The following is a 22123-nucleotide window of genomic DNA, read 5'->3' as shown; positions in this document are numbered from 1 at the left end:
GTGTCTACGGACAACCCCGGCTCTTCGGCTTAGAAATTGAGATGGACACCAACCCCCAGAGTCGGTCATGACTGGACTTAACGTCAGGGGAAAACTTTTACCTTACCTATGCAGTATATTATATTAGTATATCATAATATGAGTATTATATATTATGATATTGTTATATTGACTCGGGAGACATGGTGGAGTGATGTCTTCCTGGCCCCCTTCTTCACTCTGTGTGAAGTGGGGACTCTTGACATCACTTGACACATGGTCGAATTACCTGAAGTTTGTTCAATGCTGAGCTTTCAAAATGTGTTTTCTAAACCTGTAATGTTATTTCAGAAAGCCAAATGTGATGGTAGTGGTTTGAACAGTGGACTTACACTCTGGAGATCAGGATTCAAATCTCCTCACTCTGCCATGAAAAGTAAGTGGGAGATCTTGGCCAAGTCACACTCTCTCAGCCTTTGTGGGGGAAGGAAATGTAAACGACTTATGAACAAATTTGCCAAGACACACTCTGTGATATAGTTAAATTAGGGTTGCCATAAGTCAGAAATAAATTGAAGACACCCAATAGTAATTTCCTTTCACTACAAAGATTGGTGACACATTAACAATAAAATACAATAAAATCAAAAATGGAAATTGTAAACATACTTAACCATTTAAAGTCCATACTGCTATGTTAAAAAAACTCAGTCCTGAGCAAATTAAAATGTTTTAATTTAATACCTGAAAAGTATTTGAAGCTTTATTGATATTTTTTGGACTACAACCTCCTTCCCCCTTGGTTCTTTGTTATAAATATAGCTGTAGTAACTATATAGAAGGGCCTAAGTACCCTAAAAGCACCAAATCCCATCTGATCTTGGAGGCTAAGCAGAGTCAGCCCTGCTTAGTACTTGTATGGAAGGCTGCCAATGAATTCCAAATGCTGTAGGTTGCATTTCAGAGGAGAAACTAGCCAAACCATTTCTGAGTATGTCTTGTCTAAGAACTGACAGGCAACTTGAAATTTAAAAGCTAGTCATAAAAGTCAAAGGTGAAATGGAATAATATAGTTTTGACCACCCCATGCTTGACTTTCCTTAGTACAATGAGATGATATTGTGACAGGTGAGAAAGTATTACAGAGAAAGATATATCTTGTGTCCTTGCCAGCCAATGTCTTGGGGGTGTTGAATCAGAAAAGAGGGCTGTGATTGAAGTTTTCAGATTTCAGTTCAGATAATTCAAGAAGCAGTAGTCTTTCAGTTATCCTAGCCACAGTGAGTTGGGAGTATGAAGGAACAAGATAGTTCTGTTGTGGGGTGATATTCCAGAGCATTGATGGCTCTGCACAAAAGACCCAATCCTTTGTGCCTTCTTACCAAAAGCAGTCAGAGAAGGTCCTCTTCATCCAGTGGTTGTGGTGTATGAACTAGTAATTGGAAAGCTATCCTTCTGGTATTTGGGTCCCAAGCTTTTTAGTTTTGAATGTCTATGTTACACATTCCTGCCTTTCCACAACTCTGTATATGGTCAGATATCTTGTGGATTTAGCCTCAGTATTTCTGTTCTGTGTGATTTATTCCTGCTGATTATGTAAGGGACTCTGTGATTTGCAGTCTTTGTACCATGTTGACTGGATACATCTGCCACTTGAAGACTTTCTCCAGTTGGCATGCTGCGTCTTGCTCTGGAGGGTGATATCCTTAGTGTAATATATGTACTTGACAGTGCAATTCTATACATGACAAGTTCTAAAATTTGTACGCTCCACTTTGTTTACCTTGCTTTGCTGCATATTTATCTTGACCATTTTTTGGGCAACAATGTAGTGCTTTGAGGTTTTCTCATTCTCAAACTTTTCTTTGCCTAACTATCTGCTTTTTCATTTCTTTGGCATAATTAATGCACAAGAGATTGGGCTTTGGGCTTCTTTAACTCCTTTTCTTTTAACCTGTAAAATTAGAACTCTCTGAAATTGGGTGTGTTTATATTTTCTTAGGAAGAGAACACAAGAGAGGTTATTTAATTATAATTGTTTTACGATTATTTTAATTTAACTGTGAACCATTAACTTTTTGATAGTTTCAATTTTAATTTCCCAACTTATCTCATAACCAAGGGGCGGAGAACCCATGCTGTTAATTCTTGGTGACTCTATAGCTTATTATTTATGTCAAAAATTTTGTATCCAAATTTAGCCCTGCTATTAGTTGTTTCAAAGTGAACTTAGAAATTCAGCTGGAGTTCTATACATAAAGGATGTGCAGGCTGAGAAAATGTCACCTTTTATTTGGATTGCTCATTTTGTAATAATTCTTTGGAGATATCTTTACAAACATTGACATCTACTTTGCCCAGTAAACTTTTCCAGGAGATTTGTGGTAGGTGTGCTGGCTAGACTGTTCAGCCATGAAATTTCATTTGCTAATAAGGAACTGATTTCCCATGTTGGAGGTTGGAATAGATGAACCCGTTATGTGTCTGAATGAGATAATCCCATTGCTAATTCATTTGTTTAGTTAAAGAGGCCGAGTTGTGAGACTTCAAGGTAGTTAAAGCAGATGCTTGTGATCAAATCTGTAATCACACAAAGACACAAAATGAAGAGACTGAATAAAGGCAAGGGACCATTAAAATGCAAGAAAAAAGAAACTGTGAAAGCAAACTTATCCTATGTAGCTATCCACTACATTATTACTTCTATTTATCCTTTTCTCTGGCACATTCCCAACCTCTGTTCCAAGGCTTTATTAATAATGTAGTGGGTAACTAGGACCATGGATAAGAGGACCCATGCCTGGCAAGTATATGCTAAACTGAAAGGGCCAGAATAGAAAACAACTCACTAAGTTGAAGACAAAACCACAGAGGTTTGTTACAATTTGGCCAAAAAGGCTTTCAAACAGCGTATCCCCACATTCTCCTGCAAAATGACTTAAATGCTTGCTTGTGACAAACAAATGTGGATATTTTAAGAATAGGCAGATAGATATTCTCAAAACAACAACTTTAAGAAGAACGGACTAAATCTAGTTCTGCTAGTCTGTTGGTATTTTCTGATAGTTTTTAATGTCAGCCCTTTGGATGTATCAAAAGAATATTATATATATCACTCATCAAGAGGGGTGGTATAGTAGATTATTTCCTGGCATCCCCTACTTTAATCCCTGCTGTAAATACTTTTCTTAGTAGAAGATTTACCAGAAAACGACTAGTACCCAATTAAATTGGTTAATCAAGTGGTAAGAATAAAATCATATATCCACAGCTGTCAAGAGCAAGTAGCCTGAATCACTAAATGCTGAGGTCACATATCTATTGTGTGCTCATGTTTTCTTGGAAGAATATAATTTAATGTTCAAATTGGAGATTGTGAGAGGGGGGTCACCCACAAGTAGTATATTTTCTATAACTTTATATTTCAATCAGGTTCTTCCAAAGGCTTCAGACCACATAGTATGAGCTGGTTCAACAGAGAATATAGGGATATGAAGATACAATTAATCAAATCTAATAGAACAACCAGATCAGTTCAAATAAGAGCTTGATCTAAAAATGATCTCTATATAAGACTTTATTGAAAAGAAAGAAAGCTGCATTAATAATAAGATACCATATTTATTCGAGTCTAATGCGCCATCAAATCTAATGCACACCCTAATTTTGGGGAGGTAATTTAGTAAAAAAAGGTGAGCATTAGAATCAAGTAAATATGGTAAATGGATCTGGATATGGCTGTAAGACAAATGGATGAGGTACAATTTTAGAATATAGCCCATTCAGGTTTATGTGCTTTTAGTAGTAGTAGTAGTAGTAGTAGTAGGTTTATTTCTAACCCATCCACTGTCCCCGAGGGGACTCAGGGTGGCTTACAAGGACAAAACAAATGTGTAAATAAAACAACAGTAAACAGACAATTAAAAACAAACCATTTAAGTGTCACCTGGGAGTCTAGATTCCAGCTAACACAGCTTTTATCCCTATACATAATGCTATATGATATTTGATGCTCATCTGAAAGCAAAGAGCACAGGGACCAGGTGTATGCCCCTTGCAAAATTATTTCAGAATAGAAGCCACAACTGAGAAGGCCATCTTGCTGTTGCCTATCCACTGTATGTCTCATTGTAAGGGACCTGGAGGCTGGATTTACAAAGTAATTTCCTAGGCAGGTTCACATAGTGCAAATGTTTTTTGAGATTTTCCACAGAGTTAACAATTACTTAAGTGTGTTAGTCACTAGGAGTTATATCCGGCTTGGCTTCTATGGCTTTGGATAGAATTGGAAGGTCATTGCAGGTTATCTAATCCAGAGATAGGCAGGTGGTAAAAGGTAGTCTTGTCAATGGACCATTGGGCAGTTCTGAGAATTTTTGCAAGTAACGCTGGACTTGATCTGAACTAAGAGCATGCTCACAATTCCATAACATGAATTAGGTATGACTTGGCACAAAGAGATCTTTAGGGTGTCTCTTCCATTTAAGACCCAGTAAAGGACCATTAAGATGCTAATAATATAAAAGGTAAGACTCCAGAAGATGGATGTCTTTGCATATCTAATATAATTAATCTCATTATCTTTGTTGTTGTTTTTCTTCTGACAGTTGTCTTCTAAGACACAAATTCTTTAGATAGGTCAATACTAGATAAAGTTAGTTAAGATATAACTTTAATTTTTTACAATAAGATGAAACAAACTTTTAGAACACTGATATAATTGTCAAATAAAAGATCAATCCATATTTCTTAAAATAAATCTGGTCAATGTTGCCCTTCAAGGATTTAATTTCATTTCTGATTTGTTGTTAAAGATATGTACAAAAATATGCAGTATAAGTATATATCAATAGTACCTATCAGAAGACATGACCAAACAGTGTAATTGTATTTGGAACAGTTTTAGTGAGTATAGCCTTATGATGGTTGTCCCTGAGTTATCAATCACAATGGCTAAGAACTGTTGAGAAGATTTAAATTGGATGTAAGGTCTATTTTTCTCCTGAGATACTTGAACATAGGTGCACCAGATATGCCTTTTAGTTAGGGAAGCATAGAAATCGGGCAGGGCTATACATGTTGCACTGTGTCTCAGCATATTTCTTTTAAATATTGGGAAAGAGATAGAGATTCCTTGCCATAGTTAGGTAAGTCTAATTAGAACTCCTAATAAAATTTAATATAATTAATACAGAATATATTTTAAATGTCTTCACTGCCAAGGACCCCAGTAGTTACTGAACTCCACACACCATCAGTGTTGCTTGAACTGTTGTCATTTTCATAGAAGTTCCTCTGCATAAAAGGCAGGGATTGGACATACTTATTTATGTGGCCTCTGGAAATCCTCTCCTTAGAAGAACCATTGAGTCCCTGAACTATTTACTTTCCGGATTAAGCAATGACCTTTTACACTCCCATTGGAGGAGGCATGTTGGCCCCCATTGAATCTACTGCGGATTGATCCTTGGCTCCCCCACACATATTTTCGGTTGAAAGCAAAGTCAATGGGTGGTGTATGACTTTTTTTCAGGTCATCCATACTTCTCAGAATGCTGGTCAACTTAAAAACAGGACCTACAGCTTTATTTAAAGATAAAGTGCTGGGAAAGTGTTTAGATGGCATCATCACCTGAGGCTTTAAACATGGGAGCATGTTCCTTACCCTTTTTACTCAGTTCAGTTCTCTTAGATAGATGAATTGTGTTTCTCTTATTGCTTTTAGTTTTTTAGCTGATTGTTTTTAACAGGGGCTGCCTTAATGAATTTCTGTGAAAATGGCACATTTAACATCAAATAAATAACACTGTGTAAGAACATTTGGAAAATGTTCTGTTCCTTGTTTGAAAGTGTTATTTACTATTTAATTGTGTGGTTCTGACTTTGAAAGTTGTTATAGTTCAGAAACTTTGTTTTGTGGTGCCACAAACTATGTTGAATTCATTGAGTCTTGATGATATATTATTCATTGAAAAACTAAAGCAAAATGTGCTGCAGAATGTCCCGCAAAACAAAGTTTTTTTTTCACTTTTTCACTTTTTCCATGTTTTTATGATAGAACCAAGTAGGAAATGACATTTATAACCCAGGAACAAAAATCGTATTATATGGTGTAATAAAAACATTGCTACTTTAGTAGCTTCCATCTGTTCCAGTTTGGAACGGAAAGCTTTGAGTCTAATTTTAATAGTGTTCCCAGTTTTCTTGTCTACTATTTCTGTACTTGATTTCAAATGTGTTATTATTAATAATATTAAAAATAAGGGGGAATGCTTCAAAGTCTAAATTAATTGAACTGTTATCTGATGTTACACTTTCCTGTAAGCAGCATTAATTGATGAACTGAAGATGACACAAGTAGTGTAAGTTTTAAACCACCTTTCAGATGTGAGTTGCCATACTTCTTTTTCTTTTTAAAATAAGAACTCTTTGTCTTTGTTTGACTTAGCACATTTTGTTTTATCTATTTGTCTGGAGCTAGTCCTCCTATACTGGCAACTATAAATAGGATAAGGCCATTAAGATACAATGCTTAATCAGGGCAAAAGATATTTTGAATCCATTTAAGAATGAATGAGAATATAAGAATATGTATAGAGAATATAAGAATATGTATGGACATCCTTGGAGCCCTCGGTGGCGCTGTGGGTTAAACCGCTGAAATGCTGAACTTGCTGACCGAAAGATTGGTGGTTCGAATCCAGAGAGCAGGATGAGCTCCTGCTGTTAGCCCCAGCTTCTGCCAACCTAGCAGTTCGGAAACATTCAAATGTCAGTAGACTAATAGGTACCGCTCCAGCGGGAAGATAATGGCACTCCATGCAATCATGCCGGCCACATGACCTTGGAGGTGTCTATGGACAACTCTGGCTCTTCGGCTTAGAAATGGAGATGACACGACTAGACTTAATGTCAGGGGAAACCCTTTACCTTTACCTTACAAAAGTTTTTTAAAAATTACGCAACTATGTCATCTTTAAAGAAATTCTTAATTTTTTTTAAACATGCAAAAAATATTTTTCAAAAAACAATGTCCAGTAAAAGATAAAAACGCTTTACACACAAATAATTGCCCCTTAATTAAAACTCAAAGATCTGGCTGAATAAAAAGAAGAAAACTGGATCCCTTGTGGGTTCCTCATCCTGGGATCAGCTGCAGAGAAGACTGTCTCATAAAATGTATCTTCAAAGATGGTTTTTTATTTATTTATCGTGTCAGAAGCAAATTGAGAATACAGCTATAATGTATAACCACCCAGAGTCGGACACAACTAGGCTTAATATCAGGGGAAAACCTTTACCTTTACTTTACCTATGGACATCCTTGCATTTCTTAAGAACACTTAAGTGATGCAAAAGCATACAGTGTTTCCCCAAAAATAAGACAGTGTCTTATATTTTTTGCTCCCAAAGATGCGCTAAGTTTTATTTTCAGGAGCTGTCTTATTTTTCCATGAAGAAGAATTCATATTTATTGTTGTACAAAAAATGAACATTTATTATATACTGCACAGTAGTTGTCATCACAAACCAGCATAAGCAGACAAACTGTAAATCCTATCAAGAATTTCTTGTTACTACCATTATTTCTATGTACAACAATCTATGATAAGTTCATTTACTGATCCTGCATTCTCTGGTGTTCTGTTCAGCAGGCATGCTTCCAAAAAAAAACAACCAACTTTGCTAGGTCTTACTTTCAGGGGAGGCCTTATATTTTTCAATGCAGCAAAACCTTTACTAGGTCTTATTTTCAGGGGATGTTGTATTTTCGGGGAAACAGGGTAGTATTTCAATTTCTCTTATTTAGGTTTTATGAAGAGGACAGATTCTTTGGATGAGAGGTTTGGTAATGTTTTTCCAATATGATATCTTTCCCTGCCCCTTGATATCTGTATTTATCTTTAAAGTGAAAAATACGATCGTGACGTACTTTACCTTCTTGTATTTCTTGGCTCTGCATGAGGTGTTGAAGGAGGATTCTTGAGTTTTAAACTTTCCACCTTTTTTTCACCACCTGAGCTGTAACTTATCTTCAACACTAAGGACTTAGGAGGCATTGTTCTGCAAACACAAATAAAACTATTAATCTGAATTTGAGAACCAAATACATTTGAGTAACTAGTAGAACCTGACATTGCTTCTAACATTGTTACAGATATATGTCACACTTACAATTCACCATCATTTATCTTGCTGGTGTGCTTGGGTAGTGCTGAAGAAGCAAACTTTAAACGAATTCATTTTCACCTTCTCTGACATTCATTTGTTATGAGGTTAGCTTAGGAAATTTACGAGATGTAATAACATTTTCAAAGCCAACACTTATATGCTTGTTGGCATGCAAAGTGTTTAACTCATTTGTCCTTGCAGCAGCTTTGAAGTAGACCTGCAGTGTATGTCCTTCTCCCAAGTACATGCAATTGCAGGTAGAATGAGACTTCATTCCAGATCTCCTACATGAAAAAAACCCACACTTTCTGTACAGTAAGATGAAACTGTTGGATAAACTAAAGTCACTTCAATCTTTTTGGACCATTCAGCATCCTCACTATCATAAAATGACTGCCATGGATTGCCAATTCCCAAGGTATCTACTCTAATACAGGTAGAAAACCCCAAAACACCTCAAAAAAGGAAGCTGGTTAGGCTTTTAAAGAAACAAACCAAATACATGTTAGCAGGTATGCATAAGTGAGGAACTTTTAGCAATCTTTCACATTCACCTAAGAATGTCCAGCTTCTGCCTACCTAGCAGTTCAAAAACATCAGTGTGAGTAGATAAATAGGTACTGCTTTGGTAGGGAAGTTAAAAGGTGTCCCTAAAAAGCATGCTGGAGGTTTGATCAGGAAAGCATCCATGGACGACAGGCTCCTCAGCGTGGAAGAATGGAACAATAGCACCTCCCCATGGTCGAGTGGAGCATAGCCTCCAGATGCCAGAGAGGAAAAAAAGAAGGAAGCCTTGCCTCTGTTTATGTACTGTCTTTGTCAATTGTATAACAGCATTGAATGTTTGTCATATATGTACCTGTAATCCACTCTGAGTCCCCTCAGGGAGATAGAGTGGAATATAAATAGTGTATAGTATTGTTGTTGTTGTTGTTGTTGTTGTTGTTATTATTACCTTTGGTGTTGCATGATTCTCAGAGGTATTTTGGAACATTGCCCTATATCCCAGGATCTGATCCCAGCCTAAGAGCTTTCTTCTTTCTTATACTTTTGCAGACAGAGATCATGCGCATGTCGCCTTTGCCTGTGCCACTTCTCCCCTAACTCTTGTTTTAGAACTTAAATTTGAACAAAAAGACTGCCTTACAAGTACTCATTGCTGTCTTTGTTACAGAAAATAAAGCTACCTAAGAAAGTATCAAAACGTTATGCAGCCTATGAGCTTTATCTCTATGGTGAAGGAATTTATGCAGAAGAAAATAGAAAACTGATGTTAAGTGGGATTCCTGTCCTTTTTCTTCCTGGCAACGCAGGGAGTTTCAAACAAGGTAAGCTCCGATTGAGTTAATGTAAACATGGGGATTGCAGTTGTTTATACATCAGGAAGGATTTTGATTTTTGTAGGAAGGGTAGTTGGGGTAGTGCGTATTCTCCTTCTTAATTGGTTCACATTTTATTGTTAGTCTGGTTATTGATATTCTGTGCAGATGCTGTCATATAATTGGTTGTATGATCTAGCTTGTAACCTTACTGTGTTTAAACTGTATTTCTAAAATTCTCTAAAGAAAGCTGAAAGAAGATTATTGAACACATCACACATGGACATTTGTAAATATACTTAAAACAAAATCTAATCTGAATTATACCGTCCTTATTTCAGCCTTTCTTCTTTACAGAAACGAAGTTGGATTTCAGCATGGAAAATACAAATTGTTTTCATAATCTAGCTTTGTGGAACCAAGGGGACATGTCTTGTAAACATTTATTAAATTTCACAATATTCTATTTATATTTAATTTATTTCAATGCTTTGCTCATCCCAGAAAACTTTGGATAAAAATATGATATCTGAGTAACCATACAAAATCAAGATCATCCAGTAGGCAAACACCTTTGCTAGACTTTATCTTGCTTAGTGTTCAAGGTGCAAATACTATTTCTTTTCAAGCACTTTCTTAAAATAAAAATCACTATTTTGAAATAATAGTAATAGGGATTTGCTTTCTGAAGCCTGAAGTTTCATGGAGCCAAATAATAATGACTTTTCTGCTACATATATTTTCATGAGACATTTCTGAATCTTTTCCCCTCCAATAATTCTAGGGAGTTGCTCTGACATCACAGTCTAAGGGATTTTCACCACTTTCTTTTAATAGTTGGTTGTTTTTTTCTCCATAGCACGCTCCCTTGGGTCAATAGCACTCAGAAAGGCAGAAGATATTGACTTGAAGTATCATTTTGATGTCTTTAGTGTCAACTTCAATGAGGAGCTTGTTGCATTTTATGGTGGCAGTCTACAAAGGCAGACCAGATTTGTGCATGAATGTATCAAAGAAATCCTAAAGTTATATAAGGTATAGAGATAAGGGTTCTATATTTGTTTTTATTTATTTTAATCATCAGGATAGAGGGAAATGCTGGGGGTTTTTTTTGTATTTTACAAGGAAGCTTTGTGTTGAAAGAATAGGCCATTTGAGTTAAAATACTTTTCCTAACCTGAACTTTCCCACTCTTATCTGATTTTGGAAACTAATCAGAGATAGGCCCAGTTTGTGTTTAACTGTGGTCCCTTCTACACTGCCATATAAAATTCAGATTATCTGCTTTGAACTGAATTATATGACAGTGTAGACTCATATATTCCTGTTAAAAGCAGACAATGTGGAGTATCTGCTTTGATAATCTGGATTATATGGCAGTGTAGAAGGGTCCTATGATGCCATTAGGTATCTTCTTCTGCAGCTTTTGGTATTAGATTTGTGAAAGTACTGTGTTGGTTGCCCACAGCATGTAATAATCCGGCTAGCTGTGACCTTAAGTGGGTTTTACTCACTATAGCAACATTTTGTTGCAGATCCCTCATGTATGGTGTATTCTACTAGCTTTCTGTCTGATGTGTTCAAATATTAATGCTATCCATTTAGATACTAAACTTCAAATAGCATCTACCCTTTTCCTGTGAGAATTCTGAGTTCCCAGAATTAATTAGTACAGGAAACCGGCTCAGTTTTGTAATTTGCATCTAAATGCACCTAAGGCAGTGTCTAGTATTGGTCTTGCCATTCGCAGAACAGTGGAATACACCAGAAATTTGAGGGAATAACACCTCCAACACCACCACAACCCTTCCAAACATCTCTAAAACAATGTTAATGTGCCACTGGATTTATACCCTAACTTGATTTCAATGGCATTTCCAAGTAATTGTGCTTGGATTGCGGCTATCTTCCAGTCTAATAACTGAATAGTTTTTGTGAGGGAATATAGCATGTTTCAGAATCCAAATAGAGGAAAGTCTTTGTTGTCATAGATTTTGAAGTGCTTGACATTAAATTTTGTTTATTTCTTAAAGGGCCGTGTGTTTGCTCCACGCAGTGTTGCAATAGTGGGTCATTCCATGGGCGGCCTTGTTGCAAGAGCGCTGTTTACTCTTAAAAATTTTAAGTCAGAACTCCTCAATGTTCTTGTAACTCAAGCCACACCCCACGTTGCACCTGTAATGCCATTGGATCAATATCTTACTGGTAAGTTCTTTGGACGTGTAGTGCTGTGTTTACCTTTCTATTTTCCAGAATACTTCTGCGATAGTTTAGACTAACACTATAGAAGCTTTGTTTATTTTAACGTATATTCTCCCCTGACTTAATTTTAAAATGCAGGTAGCCAAATGGACGAAATAGAGGATGTAAGTAGCAGAACAAGAGGATTAAGACTGAAATTATTCTAAATCTCTCTAATGACAGTTCAGAAAGAAATGTTTAATGCTAACCTTAGAAAACATGCATCCTTGAGCTCTGACAATCTCTTATAGCAGTGGTTCTCAACCTGTGGGTCCCCAGGTTTGGCCTTCAACTCCCAGAAATCCTAACAGCCCATAAACGTTTGTAGGCCAAAATACCTGGGGATCCACAGGTTGAGAATCACTGTCTTATGGGGATTATCTTCTGTAACATCATGATGAGCACTGGTGTAATGGTTTCACTACTGAACTACAATTCTGGAGACCAGGGTTTAATTCCCTGCTTGGCCATGGGAACCCACTAGTGGACTTTGGGCAAACACATACTCTCCATCCCAGAAAACCCCATAATAAGCTCACCTTAGGGTTGCCATAATTGGAAATGCATGATAGCAGCACCAAGAATATGTTGCCATACCCCTGAGTTGTTTGACCATAATTCAAAGGTGATACTGGTATTCTTGAAGTGACTGGCTTCACCTTGAAGGAGCTGGGGATGGTGATGGTTGTGAGGGAGCTCTGGCATGGGCTGGTCCATGAGGTCACAAAGAGTCGGAACAACAACAAACAACTGCTAAACACAATTAGTTGTTTATACATATCATGATGGGATTGAGAAAAAATGAATATGAGATGTTGACGTCATGGCAGTCATGAAATATCTTCCTATAGCAGTCCTGTGTGGAATGTACTCCAATTTTAAGAAGGTGTAAGTATTGACTGCAATGCTTTACTCTGATAGAAGCAATTGCAGTTGGAGTTGGTAAAAAGCATTCCCAGGTTCTTGTTTGTTTTTTCCATACACCATGGTGGCCCAGACAGACACAAATACTTCTTCCATTATTGACAGACATTTCTCTTCTTTCTGGCTTGCAGATTCTGTCTGCTATCAGTGCTTCTGTCTTCATTAAATTTGATGTCTCTTGATGCACTTCCATCTATTTTGTGGCTAGGCAGTGCATTAGCATTTAAGAGGTAGGATTATGTCCAAGAATAGCAGGAATTGCAGCACCAAGTGGCATTTATAAATGAGTGCCATCTCATTCCCAATTTCCTTGTTTTTTCCTGTGGTACTTTCTCAGTGTCTTCTTACAACAGGAAGGAAATAGTTGTGTATCTCACAAACAAAGTTGTGAGAAAACGAGTAGCTGAAAAGCAATCTTGATAAGAATTAGTGAAATAGTTTGTTCTTTGAGGAGCTCTCCTTACATTAGATATCAAAACTTCTTAAAATCAATCACTTCTTTTGCTGATCATGGATCATCTGTTAGTTTTAGTAGGAAACAACCACAGCTTTCTTAAATCTCATGCTTGAATGTTTTCTGGAAATCATTTTTAGCAGTTTTCCCCCAAAAAACGGGAGCATTAAGCAACTATAGAGTGGCTTCAGTTTAAGAAGCAGTATTCTGTTTGTCATTTTTGTTATTCTAGGTTTTATTTCTGTAAGCTTTTTTAAACTGTGGAGCATATCTTGTTGTACTGCTCTTTTTACCGAGACCTTCGTAAACATTTTATAAATCCAATTTTAGAAAGTTTACCAGGGAGATCTGTAAGATTTTATGTTGATTATCTTTTGGCAGACCAAGACCCCAAAATTACTGTCAAAGTTGCTAGCTTTTGTGCAGCACAGATAGCTTGTTGGCGCAAGATGTTGCCACAGTTTTAGAAGGTTTTAAAATTTACTTCAGCATTTACCTTTGTCATTTTAGCATATAAATGTTTTATACCATATAACATATTCAATACTGTGTTTTAACCTTGTTCTTCACTGTGTTTCTTAATATCTAATTGCATACGTTTCTACGCTATTCTGATGCTTATACATTTTCTGTTGCTGGTCATCGGCTGTAGTAAATAAATACAAATTCTGTAAACGTTGCTTTCCCCAAAACCCTCAGAAAGAGTTCAACTAAAACTGGGAGCAAAATTTTCTGGCTGCAAACCAACTCACAATGGGGTTAAGAAGTCCAATAGCTGGATGCCCCATAAGCTTGCAAAGGTTTGTTAATAGCTGTTAAGCCGACTCTGAGGATCAGTAGCAAGAGTTGACATTAGGTCCTTAGTAGAGAGCGTTGGTTATTTTAATCCTCCTGGATGTGTGGGTGCTTCAGTAACTGTATTTTTATGCTTCTTGGACTGTATTTTGACAGAACTGGGACACTAAGGGAAAAATGCTCAGTATCATGAACATCAAGAACTGTATAATAAAAATGACTTTGAGCTTTCTAAACTCAGATTTTGACTACTGGAAGTATGACCAAAAAGTGAAATAATTTGGGCACTATGCCAGTTGAAAGTTTTACTCACCCCCCCCCCCCCCAAATCCAGCTACCTTTATAAAGGATTTTTGTACAAAAATAATTTAAACTGATTAAGCCCACACATACAGCAATCCCCTCATGATATATATAAAACTGATTAACCCCACACATATGTATAAGCTTCTCCTTGTACCTTGATTAACTGCAATATTAGATTATCAAGCACAGCTAACAGTTAATGCCAATTAATTATAACATATGTATTACATTACTCAAAAGTAATGGGAGTGTCTAGGTCCACAAAGAGCAAAGAGTCTTCAAGCTTGGTTGCTTTGGTGACAGTGAATTTAATTCTGGAAAACAGAATTGGGAAGCAGAGTGTCCAACAATACACAGTAGCAGCATTTCTGATGTTTTAAAAAGTTGCTGGCATTTTCTATTTTGAGCAAGTAAACTAGGCTGCTACCGTTTATGTGATATGTCACTAATTCCTTAGGCCTTTTTGGATGGAGAGGGCATGGGATGTCTCACTGTTGAAATATTTTTGTATCCTTGTCCTTTTTTTATCCTTTCTGCTACTCTGTCTTGCCCCGTGACTAAAACAGGTTTTTCTTGCTTTGAACTCTCAAGACATTTTCTTGGATTTGTGCTTGCCATTGCAAAGGAAAACACATGTTTTGTGGTCAGTCAGTCTTTTCCATCTTTGTTTATCTCCATCCCATCTAAACAGAAGACAAATAATAAATGACTGGTCACATTTCAATATATTTATTTTGCATACATCAAAGCCTATTTGGCATTGACAGTTTCAGGATATGTGTTGTGAGGCATTTGCTATACTAACAGTCTGATTTGACTTGCTATTTGTTTCAGTCGGGCTGCCTCTAAGACTTCTACCTTAATTTGGTTTGTATGGGCTAATTCGCTTGTTTACTCTTTCTGACTTAGCACATGTCTTTGCATATCTAGAAAAAAATTACACCTTAACGTGGTAGCATGAGACTGTCATCTGCAACCATTATTAATTTAGTGTATGGAGGGGAGATAAGTTAACACATTCGACTGTTCTTTTTTCTCTTTCCAGTTGTGCAGACATGAGTGATTCTCATGTGTGCCAAACAAAAAGAATGCTATATCCGAATTAGTCCTAAAAACTGAGGGCAAGTTGCTTTTATTTCTTTTGAAGTGACTCAGGGCCCTTCCACACAGTCACATAACCCACAATATCAAGGCAGAAAATCCCACAATATCTCCTTTGAACTGGGTTATATGAGGTCACACTGCCATATATTCCAATTCAAAGCAGATAATGTGGGATTTTATTTAGCTGTGTGGAAGGGACCCCAGGCCCATTTTACACTGTCCTATATACCAGGATCTGATCCGAGATTATCTACTTTTAACTGGGTTATACGAGTCTCCACTGTCAGATAATCTGGGATAAGAAGATAACCTGGGACTAGATCCTGGGGTATAGGGACAGTGTGGAAGGGGCCTCACTTCCTTTTCATTTCTGCAACATTTGATCAATGGTTTTAGTAACCACCATCTTTGGGCTGCTTGCCTCAATTAAATCTTACAAAGCTGTGACAAAATGGATTCTTCTAAGCATATAAAAGTCAATATTTCGCTTCAGCTGTGCCATACTTAAACAATATTGAATTAGACATGGTAAACTGGCTCAGAAGGGTCTTTCGTCCCCCCACTCATTTTTAAAGTGAGTTGAGGTAACCATAGTTATGATTCAGCAGTGAATATAAAAGGATGTTACTGAATATATTTTAAAGAAGGTCTCCTTATGACAACAATTGAAACAATGTTTTTCTCTCAGATTTTTACAGAACTGTGAACCAGAACTGGATTCGAAAGGCTAAAGAAATAAGAAATCTGACCACTCTTTCTGTAGCAGGAGGATTTCGAGATTATCAAGTTCGTTCAAGCTTGGCTTTTCTGCCCAAATCAAGTCATCAATACTGTGCCTTATCTGTTGTGGTAAAAGAAAAATCCTGTTCTTTAGATTTTGGAGGGGTGGGCAGTAAATAAAATGTATTATTATGATGGGTCTTGTGTACTGTAAAGGATTCTTCGTAAACATTCTTGAGTGAAGTAATCCTTGCCTTAAGATCTCAGTCCCAGTGAAGAGACTGGTATTTGTCATGACATATATGTTGGGATCGTTTAAACCCCATAATAGAAGCACGGGATATTGAGTTCGTTCCTGCTGTAGAAATGGTTTCCCTCCTAAATGCCTCTTCTAAAAAAGGTGTTTAAAGGCTGGTGTGCTTCTATCCCAAATCTTACGGAGCATGTCTAAGCTCTTGGGTTTACCAAAGTGACTATATGAATTCTTTTCTAGATGCTGTATTATTACATAAAACTAAAGTCAATGGTAGACATTCAAGAAAATGCACAATTTATTTCATAAATCCAAAACTGCATTCATGTATATGAATGAGACATGTTAGTCTTGAAAACTGAGTGGATGGTCCAAGTTGTTTACATTGTGGCATAGTGGATGCTTTTGTGTGAAATTTAAGTTTCTAGGAATGTTACTATTCATAAGTAAAGAAATCATGTAAATTGTTTGTTTCACAGAGTTCATCAGTTCCTCGGGTATGGGTGTCAACAGACCATCTCTCAATTGTTTGGTGAGCACCTAAAAGCATGTTAGGTATCAGAATTGTCATCCCATCATTCTACAACTTCCTTTCGTTGTTGTAGATCTTTGACGTGTAACCCTCTCCCTTACACTTTCTTACAGGTGTAAAGAATTGATCTTGGCTACTGTCAGAGCTTTTTTTGATCTTATTGATGAAGATACTAAACAGGTTTGTGCTTCTTGAGACATCTCTAGGAAAAGCACTTATAATTTTTAGAAGTTTGAATTATTGTTAGTAGTGAATATATCAGTTACTACTGATGTTTGCTGCAATCTATATTCCATCAGAAATTTAATTTTAGTAGAAATATGATCAACAGATCAAGCTGTCTGTCATTCATCATCAAAATATCTTCTTGCATGTCACTTTTTAGATTACAGAGGATCCACAAAAGAGAATGCTAGTGTTGAAACACCACTTTCTGAACCATCCAGCAAAAGTCTTTGAAGAAAGGCCTGAATTAATTACTGAACTAACAGGTTTAAAATATTTTACTAATTCCTCTAAGGTTAAGATTTACAGTGAAATCTAATGAATTAGATTTGATGCAGCACTCAGATGGGGGTAGTTCAGTTCAGTTTTCCCATCTGTGTTTTGGACAACAATGTGAAGGAGAGCAAAGTACCAGAAGAGCCCAGCCTTGCGAGATAGATTGCCGTTCCTCCTGTCTTTCTAACTAAGCCTAGGCCCAGGGAAGTCTAGGCCTCACATAATGTCTCTGGGCTGCAAAGCAATAAAAGCCTCTCTTTCTGTTCCCAGGCCAGAAACCAGGGAAGCGAAGAAATCAACTGAATAGGTGTGGCTGTTTGCAAATGAACTCACATGTGTATTAAATGTGAATTTGCAAGGGTAAAGGGAACATGGCAACATGTAAAGAAACAGTGCAGAGAATGATTAAAAATTCCTTAAAAAAACCAAGAAAACTAACTCAGGCCCCTTTCACTCAGCTGAATAAAATTAATTATATCATAAAAACATGGGGAAAGTTTATTAAACTACAAAATCTTTGTTTTTGTGGGACATTCTGAAGCACATTTTGCTCTAGCTTTTCAATGAATATCTCCTAGAACTGCAACCAATTCAATCTAGTTTGTGGCAGCCACAAAAATGAAGTTTCTGGAGTATAGAAAGACTTTCAAAGTAAGCACTGCACAATTAAATAGGAAATAACACTTTCAAACCAGGAACAGATTTTTTGTTTCAAATTTTGTTACATAGTGCAATCTTTCACAGATTCCTCATGAGATTTGCAGTCAGAATAGCATCTCAAGGGGGCAAATCCTACCCTTGGCACACATGATTGATTTTTAGGAATTTGGTGTGTTCTAGGATTTCATTACATTAAGTGTTCAGTTAGCTACCCCATTAGAATTGGCAAAATAAATGCTTACGTGTTGTTACGCTTATTCCTTATTTGTATTGGATTACACCATTCTTTGTGGAAGTCTTACTCATCACTCTGCTGCTCTGTGCAGTTATGGCAGAGAGACCTCACAGATTCATATAGGCCTCTACCATAGGAGCCATCAAAGTTGCCCGAAGGTAGTTGTTCCCAATGGCATTATTTAAACCAAAATTTCTGGTATTTTAAAGTATGGTATTTTAAACTATATGACATGCTGAAAATAACAAATATTCTGTTAGAATCAAACAATGAAAACTATGCCTTTAAATATGCATGTGTGTGTATTTTCTTTCTTTTTTCAGAACCAGGAAGATGGCTTCAGATAAAATCTTCAAAATGGTCCTATGCAGGATATAATGTAGGTAATTTTTTTGCCATGGCCCTTTTAAGACAATTACTTAAATATTCTTCTACCAAGCTTCAGGCTGGATCTGTTCCCCTATATGTCAGGTTCTGATCCCAAGTTATTTGTTTATCCCAGATTATCTGGCGGTGTAGATTCAAAGCAGATAATCTGAGATCATATCCATACGTCAGTGTAGGTCCAACCTCAGATAGTCTTTCCCAGCTCTTTCTGGAAATTCTGAAGTTTAAGCCTGGAACTTTCTGTGTGCAAATATTATTTTTAAAATAACTTTATTTTAAAATTATAAAGGGGGAAAGAAAGGAAATGAGGGAAATTATGATTAGCACTTCACATTTACAGGTTTAACTTTTTTGGATTTGATTATTCACAGATGTGATTGATATATTCACCTGAGGAATCTCTAGGTCCTTCACTGCAACTCTTTGGTCAACTTCCACCAACAATTAACCATAGAATTGCACTGCAGAACTTAGAATTCATAGAGAAGTATTACCTCTGATAAAAAATAGTGTTCTTTTATTCACAGTTTCCCCCCACTTTCACGAGGGCCTTGCATTCCTAAACCCAGTGAATGTGGAGGCCCTACTGTATAAAGTACATGGTTTGGGGTGAGTGTAAACTTTAGCATTTGCACCTGGAAACATACTTATTCTGAGTTAGTTTTTATAATTCTGTTGGAGATAGCAACCTTCTCAAACCTTTTCTATTTTTTGCCTGTTTTATAATGTGTCGGTTAATTTCCCGAAGTGTATGTCTTATTTGGTTTTCAGTTTTCTTAGCTCTATGTACTTGAAGCAGTAGGAGGGGCTGCAGACCATGTGATTGGTTCAGTGACTGTGTAGATTGCTTTTTAAAAGGATGACAGTTGAGATTTGAGTCTGTTTGAGTACAGAAACCAGTGTTGGGAGCTAGAAGACAGTTGAGGCTTGAGTCCCTTGGAAGTAGATTGTTATGAAAGAGCAATATAGTTTTTTTTGAAGAGACTGTTAGACTACAAGTTAAAGATACAAACTGAAACATTTTAAAATTTAACCTGACAAGAAATGTACCAGTATATTTAAATACATGGTTTTGAGTAAAGCAAACACGTTATTTTTAAGAAATCTACTTGAATCTTTGTCTGCTGAGTGCATCGAATAGAAACAAGATATTTATGTGCCCAGTAATCTTCCATTACCTAATAAACTAAAGAAACACCTCTGAAACTCTGCTACCCAATAGGTTATGATCCTAACATGTCATAATCCCCATTAGGTTGTGATCCTAACAGGTCATAATCCAATACATTCATCTTAGACAGAAGCCGTACATTCTTTTGATCATGGAACAGTGGATGATGTGTCTTTCCAGTTTGAGTGTGGGACTTTGAGCTTCAGGAAGAGCATACATGATGACATTGTTTGGTTTCCAGACTGTATGGCTGTGTTCTAGCAACATTTTCTCCTGACATTTCACTTGCATCTGTGGCTGGCACCTTCGAGTTTGTTTCCCAGTTCCAGAAGTAACTGAAAAGTACTCACTTGAAGGCAACTGGGAGTGACTAAGGATATTTTAAATCTAGACCAGCAACCTTGCTATTCTACATCCTAATAAGCGTGTTTGTCCTTTCCTTAACAGCAATCAGATGGAAAATATTTCACTTTTGACCTCTCAAGCCACAGAAAATTGTATAGTCATATCTACTGTCAAAACAGCATGTTGGTGAGAAAATTATGTTTTTGTGAGTGTGTGCTTGGGTGCTGGGTTTTTTATGAAAAAATACTTATTTATTGTACATGCCCATGTACAAGTTGACTTGGTGCATAAGTTGAGAGTAGGTTTTATACCCAAAATTATAGATTTTGATGTGACACGGGTCAAAGTCAAGGGTCATTCTACAGAGAGTGGAGACACCCCCCGCTGCAGTCAGCACTGCCCTTCTTCAAGACATTCCAAAAGGCAACAATCACTGCCATGGCACAAATAATAGAAGGGGATCAATGCTTCTTTTAGTTTTTCCTAGAATAAACTATACTCACTCCTTTTGTCAGTCTACTCAGACAAGTGAATGGCTCCTTTAATGCATCTTAAAAACCTGCTCCATAGTATTGTGAAACACTTTAGAACAGGTTTCTGGAACCAAGGAAGTCTGCAGAGGGGAAAGAGTCACATTGAGAAACAAGTTAGGCCAGTGAGCAAAAGGAGAAGGACTATTTTCCTGTAATAAGTGAGGGAGACATGGCTGAATGTGTTACACGGATTGTGATTTTAGTAATCGCTTGTTCACCCCCAGGCTATCTTAGTTGCTCTCTGGCTCCTATTATTCGTCTTCTTCTTTTTATGGCCAAAAATAAGTGGCAGATTGTCTCTCCTGGTAACCTCAAAGAGCAGCAATTTGCCATTTAGATAAGTTACAAAACCCATCGCATGTCAACATTAAAAATACTTTTTTAAACAAAGCCACAACTAGATTTTCTATGATTTCTGTCTGGGAGGCCTTTTAGTTAGTCCACATGATCCACATTGTGTTCTGAGGCAGAAAATTAACTTGATCCCATGCAGTTGCCTACCCTTTTGTAGGCCTCGGCTAGATAACATGAAGGAAGGTCAGACAAGAAACATAGTGAAGACAGATGGAGTTTCCTAAGGAAAGTGCTTTGAAGAGGATCCTGTATTGTTTTGTATTCTACTGTTTGTAATTGCTTTTTATCTCTTTCAAGTTTAATAACACTATTTAATGCATTTTTTGTTCTTGGCTATAAATGTCATTTCCTAATTGGTTCTATCATAGACATAGAAAAAGTCTATTAAACTGCAGAACCCTTGTTTTTGTGGGATATCTTGCAGCCCATTTTGCTATAGTTTTCAGTGAATATCTAATCGAGTCTCAACCAATTCAACCTAGCTTGTGGCAGCCACAAAAATGAAGTTTCTGGAATAAAACAACTACTGTACTTTCAAAGTAAGTACTGCACCATTAAACAAGAAATAACACTTTCAAACCAGGAACAAAATTTTGTAAACATTTTAATTCATAGTGTTATCCTGTTTATTTTATTTTAATAGTGTTAACAGTTTCATTCTATTTTTATGTTGATTTTTGGGATATTTTAGTTATATTTTAGTCATTTCAGTTTGTATCCTGCTGAGTCCCAATTTTGTGGAAATGGTAGGATATGAATATTGATAATGCTAAGAATAACAACAAAAATAATAATAACCATAACTATTTACTCTTGTCCATAATGTTGACCTAGGCTTATATTGTTCTTAATTAAATAATTTGTTGTGACTTATGGCCCTTGAGAGTTCTAAGTACAAAACTGCCCAGGGAACATAGTCAATTCACAATAAGTGTGACTCTTCTGGTTCTTCTTCAGCCATTTCTTTAGATATTCCATATTTCCTCTGGTTTGTTTTATTAAAATCAAGGCCACGCCTTTTCTCTGTACTCAGGCTAGTTTCCTACACTTATAGGGTGGCAACCTGTGCTTGATGTGGTTACACTCCCCCTGAGAATGCAGGTCTGCAGTCTGGGGGTCCTCCAGGACTCAGTGCTGA

At 36.7% G+C, this 22123-nt stretch overlaps 1 protein-coding gene across 2 annotated transcripts in view; it reads left to right on the top strand.

Annotated features, from left to right (window-relative positions):
• pgap1 (post-GPI attachment to proteins inositol deacylase 1) overlaps positions 1–22123 on the top strand; it is a 65595-nt gene that overhangs the window by 5685 nt on the left and 37787 nt on the right. Inside the window, exons 2-11 of one of the 2 annotated variants that reach the window (XM_062969149.1) lie at positions 331–415; positions 9326–9479; positions 10330–10505; positions 11504–11675; positions 15983–16143; positions 16747–16799; positions 16913–16979; positions 17185–17290; positions 18519–18574; positions 20201–20284. In XM_062969149.1, the coding sequence (XP_062825219.1) occupies positions 9422–9479; positions 10330–10505; positions 11504–11675; positions 15983–16143; positions 16747–16799; positions 16913–16979; positions 17185–17290; positions 18519–18574; positions 20201–20284 (933 nt within the window). In that variant the 5' untranslated portion in view covers positions 331–415; positions 9326–9421. The remainder of the gene's footprint in view (positions 1–330; positions 416–9325; positions 9480–10329; positions 10506–11503; positions 11676–15982; positions 16144–16746; positions 16800–16912; positions 16980–17184; positions 17291–18518; positions 18575–20200; positions 20285–22123) is intronic. The other variant, XM_008117256.3, reaches the window with a different exon arrangement.

The sequence above is a fragment of the Anolis carolinensis genome, chromosome 1 (assembly GCF_035594765.1).
Source record: "Anolis carolinensis isolate JA03-04 chromosome 1, rAnoCar3.1.pri, whole genome shotgun sequence".
NCBI lineage: Eukaryota > Metazoa > Chordata > Lepidosauria > Squamata > Dactyloidae > Anolis > Anolis carolinensis.
This window is presented reverse-complemented; position numbering and strand designations above follow the sequence as displayed.